The sequence below is a fragment of the Xenopus tropicalis genome, chromosome 3 (genome assembly GCF_000004195.4).
Source record: "Xenopus tropicalis strain Nigerian chromosome 3, UCB_Xtro_10.0, whole genome shotgun sequence".
Taxonomy (NCBI): domain Eukaryota; kingdom Metazoa; phylum Chordata; class Amphibia; order Anura; family Pipidae; genus Xenopus; species Xenopus tropicalis.
In genome coordinates this window covers 137759140-137776369 of record NC_030679.2, presented here as the reverse complement: position 1 = coordinate 137776369, position 17230 = coordinate 137759140, and the positions used below count along the sequence as shown (strand labels likewise).

The 17230-nt window shown below is 45.8% G+C and overlaps 1 protein-coding gene across 2 annotated transcripts in view; it reads right to left on the bottom strand.

The window, feature by feature from the left end:
- pde4a (phosphodiesterase 4A) overlaps positions 1-17230 on the bottom strand; it is a 314491-nt gene that overhangs the window by 232461 nt on the left and 64800 nt on the right. For both annotated transcript variants that reach the window (XM_031899385.1, XM_031899384.1), the window contains exon 3: positions 5550-5776. In XM_031899385.1, the coding sequence (XP_031755245.1) occupies positions 5550-5776 (227 nt within the window). The remainder of the gene's footprint in view (positions 1-5549; positions 5777-17230) is intronic.

Here is a 17230-nt window from a genome sequence, read left to right as displayed (position 1 = left end):
CTGTGGGTACATTAGGCAGGGGGGTAGGTTCCCTTGGGGTGGGGAGGAGTATGAGGGTGAATCAGTGTATGAGGAAGGGGGGGCAGTTGGTGACTCTCGCTGCTCTCCGGTTGGCTTGTTCCTCCCACACGTGCGGCTCCGGGGGCCCCGTTGGCTGAGAAGCCGTTATAATAAATATATTTATAGCAGAATATTTTGGAGCGGCGTTAGTGGGAATTCAGGCTGTGGCTGCTGCCAAATTATTTTCATAGCGACGTCCAAATCTGCAATAAAAATTTCATATCCCAGGGGCCACTGGGGGTGGGCATTGGGCCGGGGGGGCCCCTACTCACCACACTTTGTCACCCCAATTCCACCAGAAATTCACCCACTAACAAACAATCCAATTATTCCAACATCCGATTCAGAATTAAATCTTTACTCTCCCCCATATGTAATAAAAGGCACTAAGTTTGCCCAGGAGCAGTAACCCATAGCAACCAATCAGCAGGTAGAATTTACAGGTCACTAGTTTAAATGCAAACATCTTATTGGTTGCTATGGGTTACTGCCCCTGGGCAAACTTAGTGCCTTTTATTACATAGCCCCATAAATCTCTGATGGGAACTAAAAAGCCATCAGCCACTGTTCCCAGAGCCTCAGCGCCCCTCCCTGTTTAGGGGTCCCGTATGCACAGGATCTGCACCCCCAGCCCCAAACTGCATTATTACTTGGCCGCCTAGATCAGGAGGAAAAATACCCACAAGGTAAACCCTGCTCAGTATCTAGCTTTACTTTCCCTTTAATGCGTACAATATATTTGGCAAATACAAAGGAACGTGGCCAGAAACAGCTTTACTTTCCCTTTAAAGGGCAAGTAAATTAATGCATATGATCTATTTGGCAAATACAAATAAACATGGCCAGAAACAGGTTTATTTGTATTCGCCAAGTATATCATAGGCATTAATTTACTTGCCCTTTAAAGGGAAAGTAAAGCTGTTTCTGGCCACGTTCCTTTGTATTTGCCAAATATATTGTACGCATTAAAGGGAAAGTAAAGCTAGATACTGAGCAGGGTTTACCTTGTGGGTATTTTTCCTCCTGATCTAGGCGGCCAAGTAATAATGCAGTTTGGGGCTGGGGGTGCAGATCCTGTGCATACGGGACCCCTAAACAGGGAGGGGCGCTGAGGCTCTGGGAACAGTGGCTGATGGCTTTTTAGTTCCCATCAGAGATTTATGGGGCTATGTAATAAAAGGCACTAAGTTTGCCCAGGGGCAGTAACCAATAGCAACCAATAAGATGTTTGCATTTAAACTAGTGACCTGTAAATTCTACCTGCTGATTGGTTGCTATGGGTTACTGCTCCTGGGCAAACTTAGTGCCTTTTATTACATATGGGGGAGAGTAAAGATTTAATTCTGAATCGGATGTTGGAATAATTGGATTGTTTGTTAGTGGGTGAATTTCTGGTGGAATTGGGGTGACAAAGTGTGGTGAGTAGGGGGCCCCCCGGCCCAATGCCCACCCCCAGTGGCCCCTGGGATATGAAATTTTTATTGCAGATTTGGACGTCGCTATGAAAATAATTTGGCAGCAGCCACAGCCTGAATTCCCACTAACGCCGCTCCAAAATATTCTATTTCCTCCTGATCTAGGCGGCCAAGTAATAATGCAGTTTGGGGCTGGGGGTGCACATAAAATCCCCATGATGCATAGCTGCTTAGAAACTGATTCAGCTATTTAGCAGTACAAATCCTCAGTGGGGTTTATTTCCCCTTGAAAACTGCCAGATGTGTAAGTACGGTTCCTGGGGGCTAATGTGCCATGGAGCCGGAATCCATCCGCCCTTAAACAAGTGCCCAGTTCCCTATAATAAACCCGGCAGGGGAGGGATACAGAGTGGGCTGTAATCAAGGCTTCTGTTGCTATGGAGCAAAATGGGGCACCGTTGCTTTAATGGCGATAAATGAGGCCCTACGCCTGCCCGTGTGTAACCATGCACTGCAAAATAAATAATAATAATAACCCCTCGGTGTAAAACGCATTGCTGCAATCCCGCCGCTGAGAGTGTATATTTGGCTTATTACGGAATCTCAGCCAATGACAGTCCCGCTGAAACTCGACAAACTGCCACTTTTATTCTCCCAACTCCCTGCATCCTTCATTTCTCAAGGTCAGCGCAGAGGTAATTGCAGCCATTCTGTTTCCTTGCCGTATGGTCAGAAGGGAATACAGGTTGGGCGGAGGAATTTATGGGATTTTGTTGGTTTCCTACTGTCCGGTAACTCCATAGCAACCAATCAGCATAGGAGTCTAGTGTATGAATACTGTGCTACCCACTGGGAGTATATATCATTTTTGTATTAGTTAGCGTACCCTTTGTATTCCCAAGCTGAGTATAACTTACCCTTTGTCAACCACTGGCCAACGTGCAACTTTTTATCGTGGTTACCTTGGTTACTAGTAGTGATGGGCGAAATGTTTCGCCAGGCATGGATCCGCTGCGAATTTCCGTGTTTCGCCATTGGCGGATTGTTTCGCGAAACAGATGAAAAAATTTGCTGCACGTCCAAAAATTGTCGCCGGCGTCAAAAAAGAATAGCCGCGGGCGACAAAAGAATAGCCGCGGGTGACAAAAGAATAGCCGCGGGCGACAAAAGAATAGAATTTTTTGGCGCAAGACATTTTCGCCGTTTCGCAAATTTTTCGGCAAAGTGAAACGGAACAGATTCGCCCAAAATTGGGGTTTCAAATTTTTACGCACTTGGACCCACTAGCCAACCCACAACTGCCTTATCTGCGATCTGCAAACCACCATTAAACAGAAAGTACTCGTAACCCCGCCCACAACCCGCAGACCCCCATCTATTCCCCCACTTTGAAATTCTACCCATAACCTGTAGGTATCCGACCCGCTGCAGGACTAAGTTAGGGGGATGGGAAGAGGGCAACAGGGGCTCCCACGTGCCTCCCCCTGCCCACCCTTTATGAATAAGGTACTGCTGAAAGGGGCAGCACTGTATTCGCTAAGGCAGGCACAGTCCATAAAAAAATGCAGATTGCACCCATTTTTTGCACTTGGTAATTGACCCTTTTTGTCTTTGTTTTAGTTCAGCTGAGCCAGACACTGCGAAGGAATATCTGTATTATAATATCTTGTATTGATTGTGCCTGAGTCTGAGCTTTCAGCCAGCGCTACACATTAGAACTGCTTTCAGCTAACCTATTGTTTCTCCTACTCCCATGTAACTGGAGGAGTCCCAAGCCGGACTTGGATTTCTTACTATTGAGTGCTATTCTGATACCTACTGGGAGCTGCTATCTTGCTCCCTTCCCATTGTTCTGCTGATCGGCTGCTGGGTGTGAGGAGGGGGGATATCACTCCAACTTGCAGCGCAGCAGTAAAGTGAGACTGAAGTTTATCAGAGCACAGGTCACATGGCTGTGGCACCCTGGGAAATGAAGAATATGGCTAGCCCCATGGGAAAAACAGATTACAATGCAGGATTCTGCTGGAGAAGCTCTATTAACTGATGGGTTTAGGAAAAAAATGGCCATTTCTAAGCAACTTTTCAGTTGGTCTTCATTATTTATAGTTTATAAATGATTTACCTTTTTCTTCTGACTCTTTCTGACCTTCAAATGGGCCAATAACTATTGCTCTGTGAGGCCACAATGCTTTTCTTTCTGTTCAGATCCTCTCCTATAAATGTACCAGTCTCTCATTAAAGCCGCTCCCTGGTTGCTAAGGTAGTTTGGAGCCTAGCAACCAGATTAGTGCTGAAATTCCCAACTAGAGAACTCACACGTCCCACATCCAACCACACAGGGAAGCCCCTGGCGGTTTTTGCAGCCCTTGAGGTTGAATACAGACGCACCTTGATCCGCTAATGGGCTAACGATCTGTAGTCGTTACCGGGCTGCGCGCTACAGTGTTTCCTTAACTCAATAAACTGGGAAATCAATGGCAAATAGGCCCGGGGTTGGGAAGTGCAGCGTCTTAGTGTTAATGACCAGGCCGGCCCGTCAGCAACATTAATGAGTATTGAGCCGACCCAATAGGAAATGCAAGAAGCAAAATTAGATTATCGACTCTGGATTGAGTGTGATGCAATCGGAAAATAGAATTATAGCGGATTAGGTTAACCCTTTGAGCGCCTCTCTTTCCTTACAAGACTAGGTAACGTAACGAAGATGTGAGACCTGTGGGGCAGGAACTCTGAGTATCACTCATGTATTATAAGGGATAATGTACCCCCTACTGTAAATGATAAGGATATTAGCAGTCACTGAGGGGTTCTGTGCCCATATAAAGGCACAAGGCTGCAGGCTGAGTTATACAGGGAACTCTGAGTATCACTCATGTATTATAAGGGATAATGTACCCCCTACTGTAAATGATAAGGATATTAGCAGTCACTGAGGGGTTCTGTGCCCATATAAAGGCACAAGGCTGCAGGCTGAGTTATACAGGGAACTCTGAGTATCACTCATGTATTATAAGGGATAATGTACCCCCTACTGTAAATGATAAGGATATTAGCAGTCACTGAGGGGTTCTGTGCCCATATAAAGGCACAAGGCTGCAGGCTGAGTTATACAGGGAACTCTGAGTATCACTCATGTATTATAAGGGATAATGTACCCCCTACTGTAAATGATAAGGATATTAGCAGTCACTGAGGGGTTCTGTGCCCATATAAAGGCACAAGGCTGCAGGCTGAGTTATACAGGGAACTCTGAGTATCACTCATGTATTATAAGGGATAATGTACCCCCTACTGTAAATGATAAGGATATTAGCAGTCACTGAGGGGTTCTGTGCCCATATAAAGGCACAAGGCTGCAGGCTGAGTTATACAGGGAACTCTGAGTATCACTCATGTATTATAAGGGATAATGTACCCCCTACTGTAAATGATAAGGATATTAGCAGTCACTGAGGGGTTCTGTGCCCATATAAAGGCACAAGGCTGCAGGCTGAGTTATACAGGGAACTCTGAGTATCACTCATGTATTATAAGGGATAATGTACCCCCTACTGTAAATGATAAGGATATTAGCAGTCACTGAGGGGTTCTGTGCCCCCCATATAAAGGCACAAGGCTGCAGGCTGAGTTATACAGGGAACTCTGAGTATCACTCATGTATTATAAGGGATAATGTACCCCCTACTGTACATTACAGGAGTGGTCACCACCAATGAACAAGGAATGAACTGGTCCCGACACCGAGGGCAGAAATGGAACCAAATAACCGACACGTTGGCATTGGGGGGTTGAATGCAATGCACGTGGGCCCAGAACCTTCCAGCTACAGACGCTCAGCACTAAATAAGCACGGAGATACCAAGCAATGGAATGTTCCATCTGACCCCCCAGCGGAGTCACATCTGGTCCATTATGAGACAATACAGTACAGCAGTTTATACAATGTGTATATGTCCCAACAATAAGGCCACTGTAGCTCCCCCAGCGGCTACTGAACTACAACTCACTGCGACTCTGGGAGTTGTAGTTCAGCAGCAGTGGGACAGTCACATTCAGAAGACCCCAGGTTCCTACCTGTCGGAATCAGCGTGCGTGATGGAGATCCGGGGAGGGATCCGCAGGGGCAGAGTTGTGGGTCTCTGCATGCTGTCATAGTCAGGTGACCTCGCCCTCTCCCCAGGCCGCCAGGGGGGCACCTGTAGCGTGTAGGAGGGCCGCCTCCTCCCCCTGCGCAGCTCCACCCCCAGGGTGCTGGTGGGAGTGTAGGATCTGCTGTATCGTCCGGTCTCATCCTTGGATTTCTGTGGGGAGAGCAGAAAAATGGCTGATGAAGAATAGACCAATCACAGCCTGGTTATTGAACGTTGCCCATTATAACTCTATTATTATCCATAAATTGATACCTGAACATTTAAAAAAAAATTTTTTGCTTTTTTCCAAGCTAAAATGTAAAAAATGCTAGCTGGTTGCTACGGTCCTAAACCATAGCAACCTCAAATCAGATTCCCTTTGTGTTTAGACTTCCACTCTTATTTTTCAAGACTTATTGTTCTATTAAAGGGGTAAACGTTAAGTATGTTAAAGAATGCCCAAGTCTAAGCAACTTTTCAATTGGTCTTCATTTTTTTTTAGTTTTTGAATTATTTGCCTTCATCTTCCTACTCTTTCCAGCTTTCAAAAAGGGGGTCACTGACCGCAGCAGCTACAAAAACGATTGCCCTGTTAGGCAACAATATAATTGATACTTTTTATTACTTCACTTTCTACTCAGGCCCTCCCCTATTCATATATGAGTTTCTCATTCAAACGACTCCCTGGTTGCTAAGGTAATTTGAACCCTAGCAACCAGAAATTCCAAACTGGAGAGCTGCTGAACAAAATGTGAAATAATTAAAAAAAAACAAAACACTAACAATAAAGAATAAAGACCAATCACAATTTGTCGATTACGTGATTAACCCCTTTCACACCATCTCATTTGTGGTATGGCCTGGCTGCCGGGGCCCCAGTTACTAATACATACATTTATGCAGTTCATATACAGATGCAGAAGGGCCCTGCCTATTGTCTGAGGATAATATTATATACGTCTTATTAAAAGTTAATTGTAAATTGAATTTCCCCCTAATGAGCAGAGAGCAGAGCTGCAGTCCAACCTGGCGCCTCTTGTTACAAAGCAGGGTGCTGGGAGTTACATCATTACTAATGAGTGGGTGAGGGTGCCAGGATCAGTGTAGCCGCACTCACCGGGTTATGATAGGGCTGCCGTACAGGGTGCTGCTAATGGGGAGACACATCCATATCTCACTCCCAGCCGCTCATTATCCTGCGCGAGATGCAGACGCAAAATAATAATATTAATAATAATGCTACTGTGGCGAGTCTGAACTCCCGGGGGGAACGGTTCAGCCAACTTTCTCTCTAACATCACTTAATTATTTAGAGTGTAAGCTCTGCAGGGCAGGATTCCCTTTTCCCAATGGTTCCCTCTCCCTGTATTGTATCTGTGTCCCTCTGTATATTAGAGTGTAAGCTCTGCAGGGCAGCATTCCCTTCTCCCAATGGTTCCCTCTCCCTGTATTGTATCTGTGTCCCTCTGTATATTAGAGTGTAAGCTCTGCAGGGCAGGATTCCCTTTTCCCAATGGTTCCCTCTCCCTGTATTGTATCTGTGTCCCTCTGTATATTAGAGTGTAAGCTCTGCAGGGCAGGATTCCCTTCTCCCAATGGTTCCCTCTCCCTGTATTGTATCTGTGTCCCTCTGTATATTAGAGTGTAAGCTCTGCAGGGCAGGATTCCCTTCTCCCAATGGTTCCCTCTCCCTGTATTGTATCTGTGTCCCTCTGTATATTAGAGTGTAAGCTCTGCAGGGCAGGATTCCCTTCTCCCAATGGTTCCCTCTCCCTGTATTGTATCTGTGTCCCTCTGTATATTAGAATGTAAGCTCTGCAGGGCAGGATTCCCTTCTCCCAATGGTTCCCTCTCCCTGTATTGTATCTGTGTCCCTCTGTATATTAGAGTGTAAGCTCTGTAGGGCAGGATTCCCTTCTCCCAATGGTTCCCTCTCCCTGTATTGTATCTGTGTCCCTCTGTATATTAGTGTGTAAGCTCTGCAGGGCAGGATTCCCTTCTCCCAATGGTTCCCTCTCCCTGTATTGTATCTGTGTCCCTCTGTATATTAGAGTGTAAGCTCTGTAGGGCAGGATTCCCTTCTCCCAATGGTTCCCTCTCCCTGTATTGTATCTGTGTCCCTCTGTATATTAGAATGTAAGCTCTGCAGGGCAGGATTCCCTTCTCCAATGGTTCCCTCTCCCTGTATTGTATCTGTGTCCCTCTGTATATTAGAGTGTAAGCTCTGCAGGGCAGGATTCCCTTTCCCAATGGTTCCCTCTCCCTGTATTGTATCTGTGTCCCTCTGTATATTAGAGTGTAAGCTCTGCAGGGCAGGATTCCCTTCTCCCAATGGTTCCCTCTCCCTGTATTGTATCTGTGCCCCTCTGTATATAAGAGTGTAAGCTCTGCAGGGCAGGATTCCCTTCTCCCAATGGTTCCCTCTCCCTGTATTGTATCTGTGTCCCTCTGTATATTAGAGTGTAAGCTCTGCAGGGCAGGATTCCCTTCTCCCAATGGTTCCCTCTCCCTGTATTGTATCTGTGTCCCTCTGTATATTAGAGTGTAAGCTCTGCAGGGCAGGATTCCCTTCTCCCAATGGTTCCCTCTCCCTGTATTGTATCTGTGTCCCTCTGTATATTAGAGTGTAAGCTCTGCAGGGCAGGATTCCCTTCTCCCAATGGTTCCCTCTCCCTGTATTGTATCTGTGTCCCTCTGTATATTAGAGTGTAAGCTCTGCAGGGCAGGATTCCCTTTTCCCAATGGTTCCCTCTCCCTGTATTGTATCTGTGTCCCTCTGTATATTAGAGTGTAAGCTCTGCAGGGCAGGATTCCCTTCTCCCAATGGTTCCCTCTCCCTGTATTGTATCTGTGTCCCTCTGTATATTAGAATGTAAGCTCTGCAGGGCAGGATTCCCTTCTCCCAATGGTTCCCTCTCCCTGTATTGTATCTGTGTCCCTCTGTATATTAGAGTGTAAGCTCTGTAGGGCAGGATTCCCTTCTCCCAATGGTTCCCTCTCCCTGTATTGTATCTGTGTCCCTCTGTATATTAGTGTGTAAGCTCTGCAGGGCAGGATTCCCTTCTCCCAATGGTTCCCTCTCCCTGTATTGTATCTGTGTCCCTCTGTATATTAGAGTGTAAGCTCTGTAGGGCAGGATTCCCTTCTCCCAATGGTTCCCTCTCCCTGTATTGTATCTGTGTCCCTCTGTATATTAGAATGTAAGCTCTGCAGGGCAGGATTCCCTTCTCCCAATGGTTCCCTCTCCCTGTATTGTATCTGTGTCCCTCTGTATATTAGAGTGTAAGCTCTGCAGGGCAGGATTCCCTTCTCCCAATGGTTCCCTCTCCCTGTATTGTATCTGTGTCCCTCTGTATATTAGAGTGTAAGCTCTGCAGGGCAGGATTCCCTTCTCCCAATGGTTCCCTCTCCCTGTATTGTATCTGTGTCCCTCTGTATATTAGAGTGTAAGCTCTGCAGGGCAGGATTCCCTTCTCCCAATGGTTCCCTCTCCCTGTATTGTATCTGTGTCCCTCTGTATATTAGAGTGTAAGCTCTGCAGGGCAGGATTCCCTTCTCCCAATGGTTCCCTCTCCCTGTATTGTATCTGTGTCCCTCTGTATATTAGAGTGTAAGCTCTGCAGGGCAGGATTCCCTTTTCCCAATGGTTCCCTCTCCCTGTATTGTATCTGTGCCCCTCTGTATATTAGAGTGTAAGCTCTGCAGGGCAGGATTCCCTTCTCCCAATGGTTCCCTCTCCCTGTATTGTATCTGTGTCCCTCTGTATATTAGAATGTAAGCTCTGCAGGGCAGGATTCCCTTCTCCCAATGGTTCCCTCTCCCTGTATTGTATCTGTGTCCCTCTGTATATTAGAGTGTAAGCTCTGCAGGGCAGGATTCCCTTCTCTCAATGGTTCCCTCTCCCTGTATTGTATCTGTGTCCCTCTGTATATTAGAGTGTAAGCTCTGCAGGGCAGGATTCCCTTCTCCCAATGGTTCCCTCTCCCTGTATTGTATCTGTGCCCCTCTGTATATTAGAGTGTAAGCTCTGCAGGGCAGGATTCCCTTCTCCCAATGGTTCCCTCTCCCTGTATTGTATCTGTGTCCCTCTGTATATTAGAGTGTAAGCTCTGCAGGGCAGGATTCCCTTCTCCCAATGGTTCCCTCTCCCTGTATTGTATCTGTGTCCCTCTGTATATTAGAGTGTAAGCTCTGCAGGGCAGGATTCCCTTCTCCCAATGGTTCCCTCTCCCTGTATTGTATCTGTGTCCCTCTGTATATTAGAGTGTAAGCTCTGCAGGGCAGGATTCCCTTCTCCCAATGGTTCCCTCTCCCTGTATTGTATCTGTGTCCCTCTGTATATTAGAGTGTAAGCTCTGCAGGGCAGGATTCCCTTCTCCCAATGGTTCCCTCTCCCTGTATTGTATCTGTGTCCCTCTGTATATTAGAGTGTAAGCTCTGCAGGGCAGGATTCCCTTTTCCCAATGGTTCCCTCTCCCTGTATTGTATCTGTGCCCCTCTGTATATTAGAGTGTAAGCTCTGCAGGGCAGGATTCCCTTCTCCCAATGGTTCCCTCTCCCTGTATTGTATCTGTGTCCCTCTGTATATTAGAATGTAAGCTCTGCAGGGCAGGATTCCCTTCTCCCAATGGTTCCCTCTCCCTGTATTGTATCTGTGTCCCTCTGTATATTAGAGTGTAAGCTCTGCAGGGCAGGATTCCCTTCTCTCAATGGTTCCCTCTCCCTGTATTGTATCTGTGTCCCTCTGTATATTAGAGTGTAAGCTCTGCAGGGCAGGATTCCCTTCTCCCAATGGTTCCCTCTCCCTGTATTGTATCTGTGCCCCTCTGTATATTAGAGTGTAAGCTCTGCAGGGCAGGATTCCCTTCTCCCAATGGTTCCCTCTCCCTGTATTGTATCTGTGTTTCTCTGTATATTAGAGTGTAAGCTCTGCGGGGCAGGATTCCCTTCTCCCAATGGTTCCCTCTCCCTGTATTGTATCTGTGTCCCTCTGTATATTAGAGTGTAAGCTCTGCAGGGCAGGATTCCCTTCTCCCAATGGTTCCCTCTCCCTGTATTGTATCTGTGTCCCTCTGTATATTAGAGTATAAGCTCTGCAGGGCAGGATTCCCTTCCCCCAATGGTTCCCTCTCCCTGTATTGTATCTGTGCCCCTCTGTATATTAGAGTGTAAGACAGAGAGAGATTAAGGGAAATTAATTAGCGGTCGGCTTTAGTAGAGTGTCGTTGGTTTAACGAGTCGTCAGCGCGGGGCCCATTCATCCTGTAGCAGCGAATCACGTCGGACATGATTCGGGAGAGATAGCGGATGGGGCTGCGTGGGATTGCGGGGGAATCTTCCCGGCCCTCTGGCTTCTCCGCGCTTCTGCAAATGACTTGTGAGGTGATTGAAGTTTAATTAGAAACGGGTTGGAACAGAGAGCGGCTCGTTCAGGTGTAAAATTAAACACTTGTTGCGGCTAAAGGGCAAGTAATTATAGGCCGTCGGCTCCCAGTCACTGTCACTTTATGCGCAGTTTTATGAAGATGTATGTTGTGGTTTTAGTCCCCCTGACAAATGCCAACGGCCGACGATAGGCACGGGGGGGGGGGGGGAGTGGGCGACAGCGAGCTTTTAAAGGGTGATTCAATTCTAGGCAACTTTTCAATTGGTCTTCATTATTTAATTTGCATCATTTTTTAATTATTTGCCTTCTTCTTCTGCTGCTTTGCAACTTTTAAATGGGGGTCACTGACCCCGGCAACAAAAAAACTACTGTCAAGCTACAGTTTTATTGTTATTGTTACTTTTTATTACTTATTTTTCTACCCATGTCCTCTCCTATTCATATAGCAGTCTCTCATTCAAGCCACTCCCAGGTTACTAAGGTAATTTAAACCCTAGCAACCAGATAACAGCTGAAGTTCCAAACTGGAACTTTATGCTGAACAATAATGTTATTAAAAAAAATGATGACACAGTATAGCTATGGGACCTGTTATCCAGAATACTCTTTTTTCTGTAATTTGGATCTCCATGTGTTAAATCTACTTAAAAACCATTAAAACATAACATAAACCCAATAGGACAATTCTGCCCCAATCAGGGGTAATTATATCTTAGTTGGGATCAAGTACAGATACTGTTTTATTATTACAGAGAAAAGGGAATCATTTAACCATTAAATAAACCCAATAGGGCTGTTCTGCCCCCAATAAGGGGTAATTATATCTTAGTTGGGATCAAGTACAGATACTGTTTTATTATTACAGAGAAAAGGGAATCATTTAACCATTAAATAAACCCAATAGGACTGTTCTGCCCCCAATAAGGGGTAATTATATCTTAGTTGGGATCAAGTACAGGTACTGTTTTATTATTACAGAGAAAAGGGAATCATTTAACCATTAAATAAACCCAATAGGGCTGTTCTGCCCCCAATAAGGGGTAATTATATCTTAGTTGGGATCAAGTACAGGTACTGTTTTATTATTACAGAGAAAAGGGAATCATTTAACCATTAAATAAACCCAATAGGGCTGTTCTGCCCCAATAAGGGGTAATTATATCTTAGTTGGGATCAAGTACAGGTACTGTTTTATTATTACAGAGAAAAGGGAATCATTTAACCATTAAATAAACCCAATAGGGCTGTTCTGCCCCCAATAAGGGGTAATTATATCTTAGTTGGGATCAAGTACAGGTACTGTTTTATTATTACAGAGAAAAGGGAATCATTTAACCATTAAATAAACCCAATAGGGCTGTTCTGCCTCCAATAAGGGGTAATTATATCTTAGTTGGAACCTTACTGTAATTGGGAGCTTTCTGGATAACAGGTTTCCTCCTCTCTCAGTACAATATTAGATACAAGCCCGGCCCATATCCATCCATATCTGCTTTCTGCTACCGAAACCCTGAAGCGCTGCGAGACTAAGGGATATGCTTTGGGTTACAAGGAGTCGACACAGGAATTAAACGAGGGATTTTCTGCCTCAGATCAGAAGGGATGCGCTCACCGGGCCTGAGTTACTTCTCTCATTAATAGAATCCATTTCTCTGGGTTTTACTGTTTCTAAATTGGGACTTAACCACAGAGATTAGTCCCCTTGGGGAGATAAAGCAGGAACCCAGGGGGACTTACTAGGGTCTTCCCTTAGTTACACACAGGGGGGCATTGGGGATGGTACGGATAGCTGTGCCCATGGTGCCAGGTGTTTAGGGCCTATCATATGGTCAGAGCCCTACGAGCTTGTAATAAGGTTACAGAGATATATGAAAATATTGCTTTATCAAATAATTCACCATCATTTTAGGAATGTAATAATATCTAGGAGAGAGTAGAAAGACTATACAGACTGTGCCCGGCACAGTAACCCATTCCCTGCCATGCTGCCACTTTCCATGGTGACTATTAATTAAATGAGTTGCTTTATCTCAGCAGGGAAGTCACTGGTTCTGGTTCTTCACGGCCCAGTAACCCAGTAACCCACCCAGTGATGTCTGGCTCTGCGCACAATGAGTTAAAGACGCCCCAGAATGGGTTACTGCTCCGTGCCTGAATGGAACCTTCTATCACACCAACCCCTAAACATTCCAGCCATAAATATTACATTTTAGGGACAGGGAGTTGCGACTGCCGTGACAGTTGTCTCATTGCCTGATGAGGAGTCAGAATAAAGGAATATTCATGAGTGAGAGATAAAGACGCCCATGTTATTGGCAATGCGCAGACGAGCACCCACCCACTGGCACCCACCCACTGAGACCCACCCGCTGGCACCATTTATTGTCATCTTTAGGAAATCTGATCTGAGTTGTCACCGTCACTACTAGTTTTGTGGGAAGATGTTGACAAGTTATTACCCTTTGGGGCAACATATTCTGCAGCAAATTAAACACAGTGATTTAAGTGAGACCGTTATTAAATATTTACCACACACGTTTTTTTATATTTTAACCCCATATGTAATAAAATGCACTAAGTTTGCTCAGGAGCAGTAAACCATAGCAGTAAATTCTGCCTGCTGATTGGTTGTTATTGGTAACTGCTCCTGGGCAAACTTAGTGCCTTTTATTACATAACCTGCTTAGACGTCGCCCAGACCATATCTATCTATCTATCTATCTATCTGTCTCTGTCTATCTATCATCATCATCTGTCTATCTATCTACCGTATCTATCTATCTATCTACCGTATCTATCTATCTATCTATCTACCATATCTATCTATCTATCTACCGTATCTATCTATCTACCGTATCTATCTATCTATCTATCTACCGTATCTATCTATCTATCTATCGTATCTATCTACCGTATCTATCTATCTACCGTATCTATCTATCTACCGTATCTATCTATCTATCTACCGTATCTATCTATCTATCTATCTATCTCTATCTGTATGAGGAAACATAAAGGATACATGGAGAGTAGGATAGATGAGCAAATGTAGAGTCAATAAAGAAGCTGAGTAAATAGAGAATATAGTTTGGTGGCATCCCCAGACTAACTGCCAACTACAGACACAAATGTGAGGGTCTATCAGATGCCAGTTACCCTACCCAGAGAGAGAAAGGGCACGGGTCAGGGCTGTGCAGGGGCAGAAAGTCATTCAGTGCTTGTAAAGGATCTGTTTAATACAAATAGAAACTAAAGCCTTCTCTTGTAAATTTATAATTCAGCAGGAACGCCTGATAGCTACAAACCCACCCAGGGAAGCACGGGAAGCCGCCAATAAATATTATATACTGACATGAAGGGAATTACTTCTCTGGCCAGTTCTGGGCAGCAAGCTGGAATCATATTATAGAAATGTTCAGTTCTTCAAAGCAAGGTCGGAGCTGGGTATCTGTAATATGTGGCTTATTGGGCCTCCAAAGTGATCTGAGAGCAGCCAGGGAGAATAACCGTGAGCTGGTCGTGAGTTTGTATATACAGGAGCTTCAGGGTGAAGGAGGCCTGGGTGGAGGCAGGTAAGGCATGGAGATCTGGGTATTAGGGATAAAGGGCAGAGATATCAGTAATACAGTGGGCAGTAGGCATGGAAATAAATGGAAGGAGTTGGACAAAGGGCACAGAGACCAGTGACAAAGTAGGGAGGAGGTAGAGAATGGGTACAGAGTAAGAAAGTAGAGGTAAGATGGGCATGTGGGCACAGAGGGGATTCAGTATGGCAGCAATTTGGGTGCCAGCATGGAGAGAAGGTTTGAATATCAAGGAAGAAGTGAGGAAGAAAGGTACAGGGCATAAAAATCACCAAAGTGGAGGTGGAGAAGGTGGAAAAGGAATGGAGATTGGGGACTTCATGGGGAAATAAGGCAGAGAGATCAGCAAAGGGTGGGGAAGGTGCAGGAAGGGCATGGAGCTCTGATAGGGAGTAGGGCACTGAGCATGGGTCAGTAAAGGCATGGAGATAGAGAGGGGTAAGGGCACAGAGAGCACTGAACCAGTCACAGTGAGGCAGAGAAGGGATGGAGATCAGAAAAACAGAGAAAAGATAATAGGGAAAATAGCTGAATAAAGAATCATGGATGAGGGGGAGAAGGCATGGAGACTGGGGAAGGGAATGGGGGGCACAGAGATCAGTAAAGGTGTAGGGAGTAGGAGCAATGGAGATAAGGGGGGAGGGCACAGAGTGGCACAGAGGAGCAGAGGGAGTGGGGATTGGGTAGGATCGGGGCAGTGCTGGGGAAGGTATGTACATACGCAGAGTAGGTGTGAGGGTACGGAGATGAAGAAGGTGGGGTACAGAGAGGGCACAGACGGGGCAGAAGGTGGGGTACAGAGACATACAGTGTGACAGGCCGACCCTCAGCCAATGCCTTCCTGAAACCTTGCATTTGTCTCCTGATCTACAGAGAGATATAACCGTTATTCTCTACCCCTTCCTGCCTGGTTAATGGATGTTTGTGGCAATGCCGTATTCTCAACCCCAATTTGGCATGTGCAGGATTATACACATAATGTCCCCCTCTCCAATCACCCAGTCTCTCTAGTGCTCAGCGTGGCCCCGAACTGACAGAGGAACCCTGCGATGCACTCTAATCAGGCAGCGACCTTCTCTCTGACCCTATTCATTATAGCGCAGGGATTTCCCAGCAGCCCCATTACATGTTGTTGGATGAGGCCACATTGCACTAAACCTAAATTAGATTTCAGTCATTTACTCTGCTTTGGCAACGTGACTTCAATCAGCAGCTTCACGGGAGTCACAGTCTGTACTTTATATCTCATAGAGCAACTCCCTTAACATCCTATTGCTTTATTGGAAATTCTCTACTGCTTATCATTATTATCCCCATATAGATACTCAGCCCCATTATACAGAGCGGGGAGATCATTATCGGCCTATAGATACTCAGTCCCATTATACAGAGCGGGGAGATCATTATCGGCCTATAGATACTCAGCCCCATTATACAGAGCGGGGAGATCATTATCGGCCTATAGATACTCAGCCCCGTTATACAGAGCGGGGAGATCATTATCGGCCTATAGATACTCAGCCCCATTATACAGAGCGGGGAGATCATTATCGGCCTATAGATACTCAGCCCCGTTATACAGAGCGGGGAGATCATTATCGGCCTATAGATACTCAGCCCCGTTATACAGAGCGGGGAGATCATTATCGGCCTATAGATACTCAGCCCCATTATACAGAGCGGGGAGATCATTATCGGCCTATAGATACTCAGCCCCATTATACAGAGCGGGGAGATCATTATCGGCCTATAGATACTCAGCCCCGTTATACAGAGCGGGGAGATCATTATCGGCCTATAGATACTCAGCCCCGTTATACAGAGCGGGGAGATCATTATCAGCCTATAGATACTCAGCCCCATTATACAGAGCGGGGAGATCATTATCGGCCTATAGATACTCAGTCCCATTATACAGAGCGGGGAGATCATTATCAGCCTATAGATACTCAGACCCATTATACAGAGCGGGGAGATCATTATCGGCCTATAGATACTCAGTCCCGTTATACAGAGCGGGGAGATCATTATCGGCCTATAGATACTCAGTCCCGTTATACAGAGCGGGGAGATCATTATCGGCCTATAGATACTCAGTCCCGTTATACAGAGCGGGGAGATCATTATCGGCCTATAGATACTCAGTCCCGTTATACAGAGCGGGGAGATCATTATCGGCCTATAGATACTCAGCCCCGTTATACAGAGCGGGGAGATCATTATCGGCCTATAGATACTCAGCCCCATTATACAGAGCGGGGAGATCATTATCGGCCTATAGATACTCAGCCCCATTATACAGAGTGGGAGATCATTATCAGCCTATAGATACTCAGTCCCATTATACAGAGCGGGGAGATCATTATCGGCCTATAGATACTCAGCCCCATTATACAGAGCGGGGAGATCATTATCGGCCTATAGATACTCAGCCCCGTTATACAGAGCGGGGAGATCATTATCAGCCTATAGATACTCAGCCCCGTTATACAGAGCGGGGAGATCATTATCGGCCTATAGATACTCAGCCCCATTATACAGAGCGGGGAGATCATTATCAGCCTATAGATACTCAGCCCCGTTATACAGAGCGGGGAGATCATTATCAGCCTATAGATACTCAGCCCCGTTATACAGAGCGGGGAGATCATTATC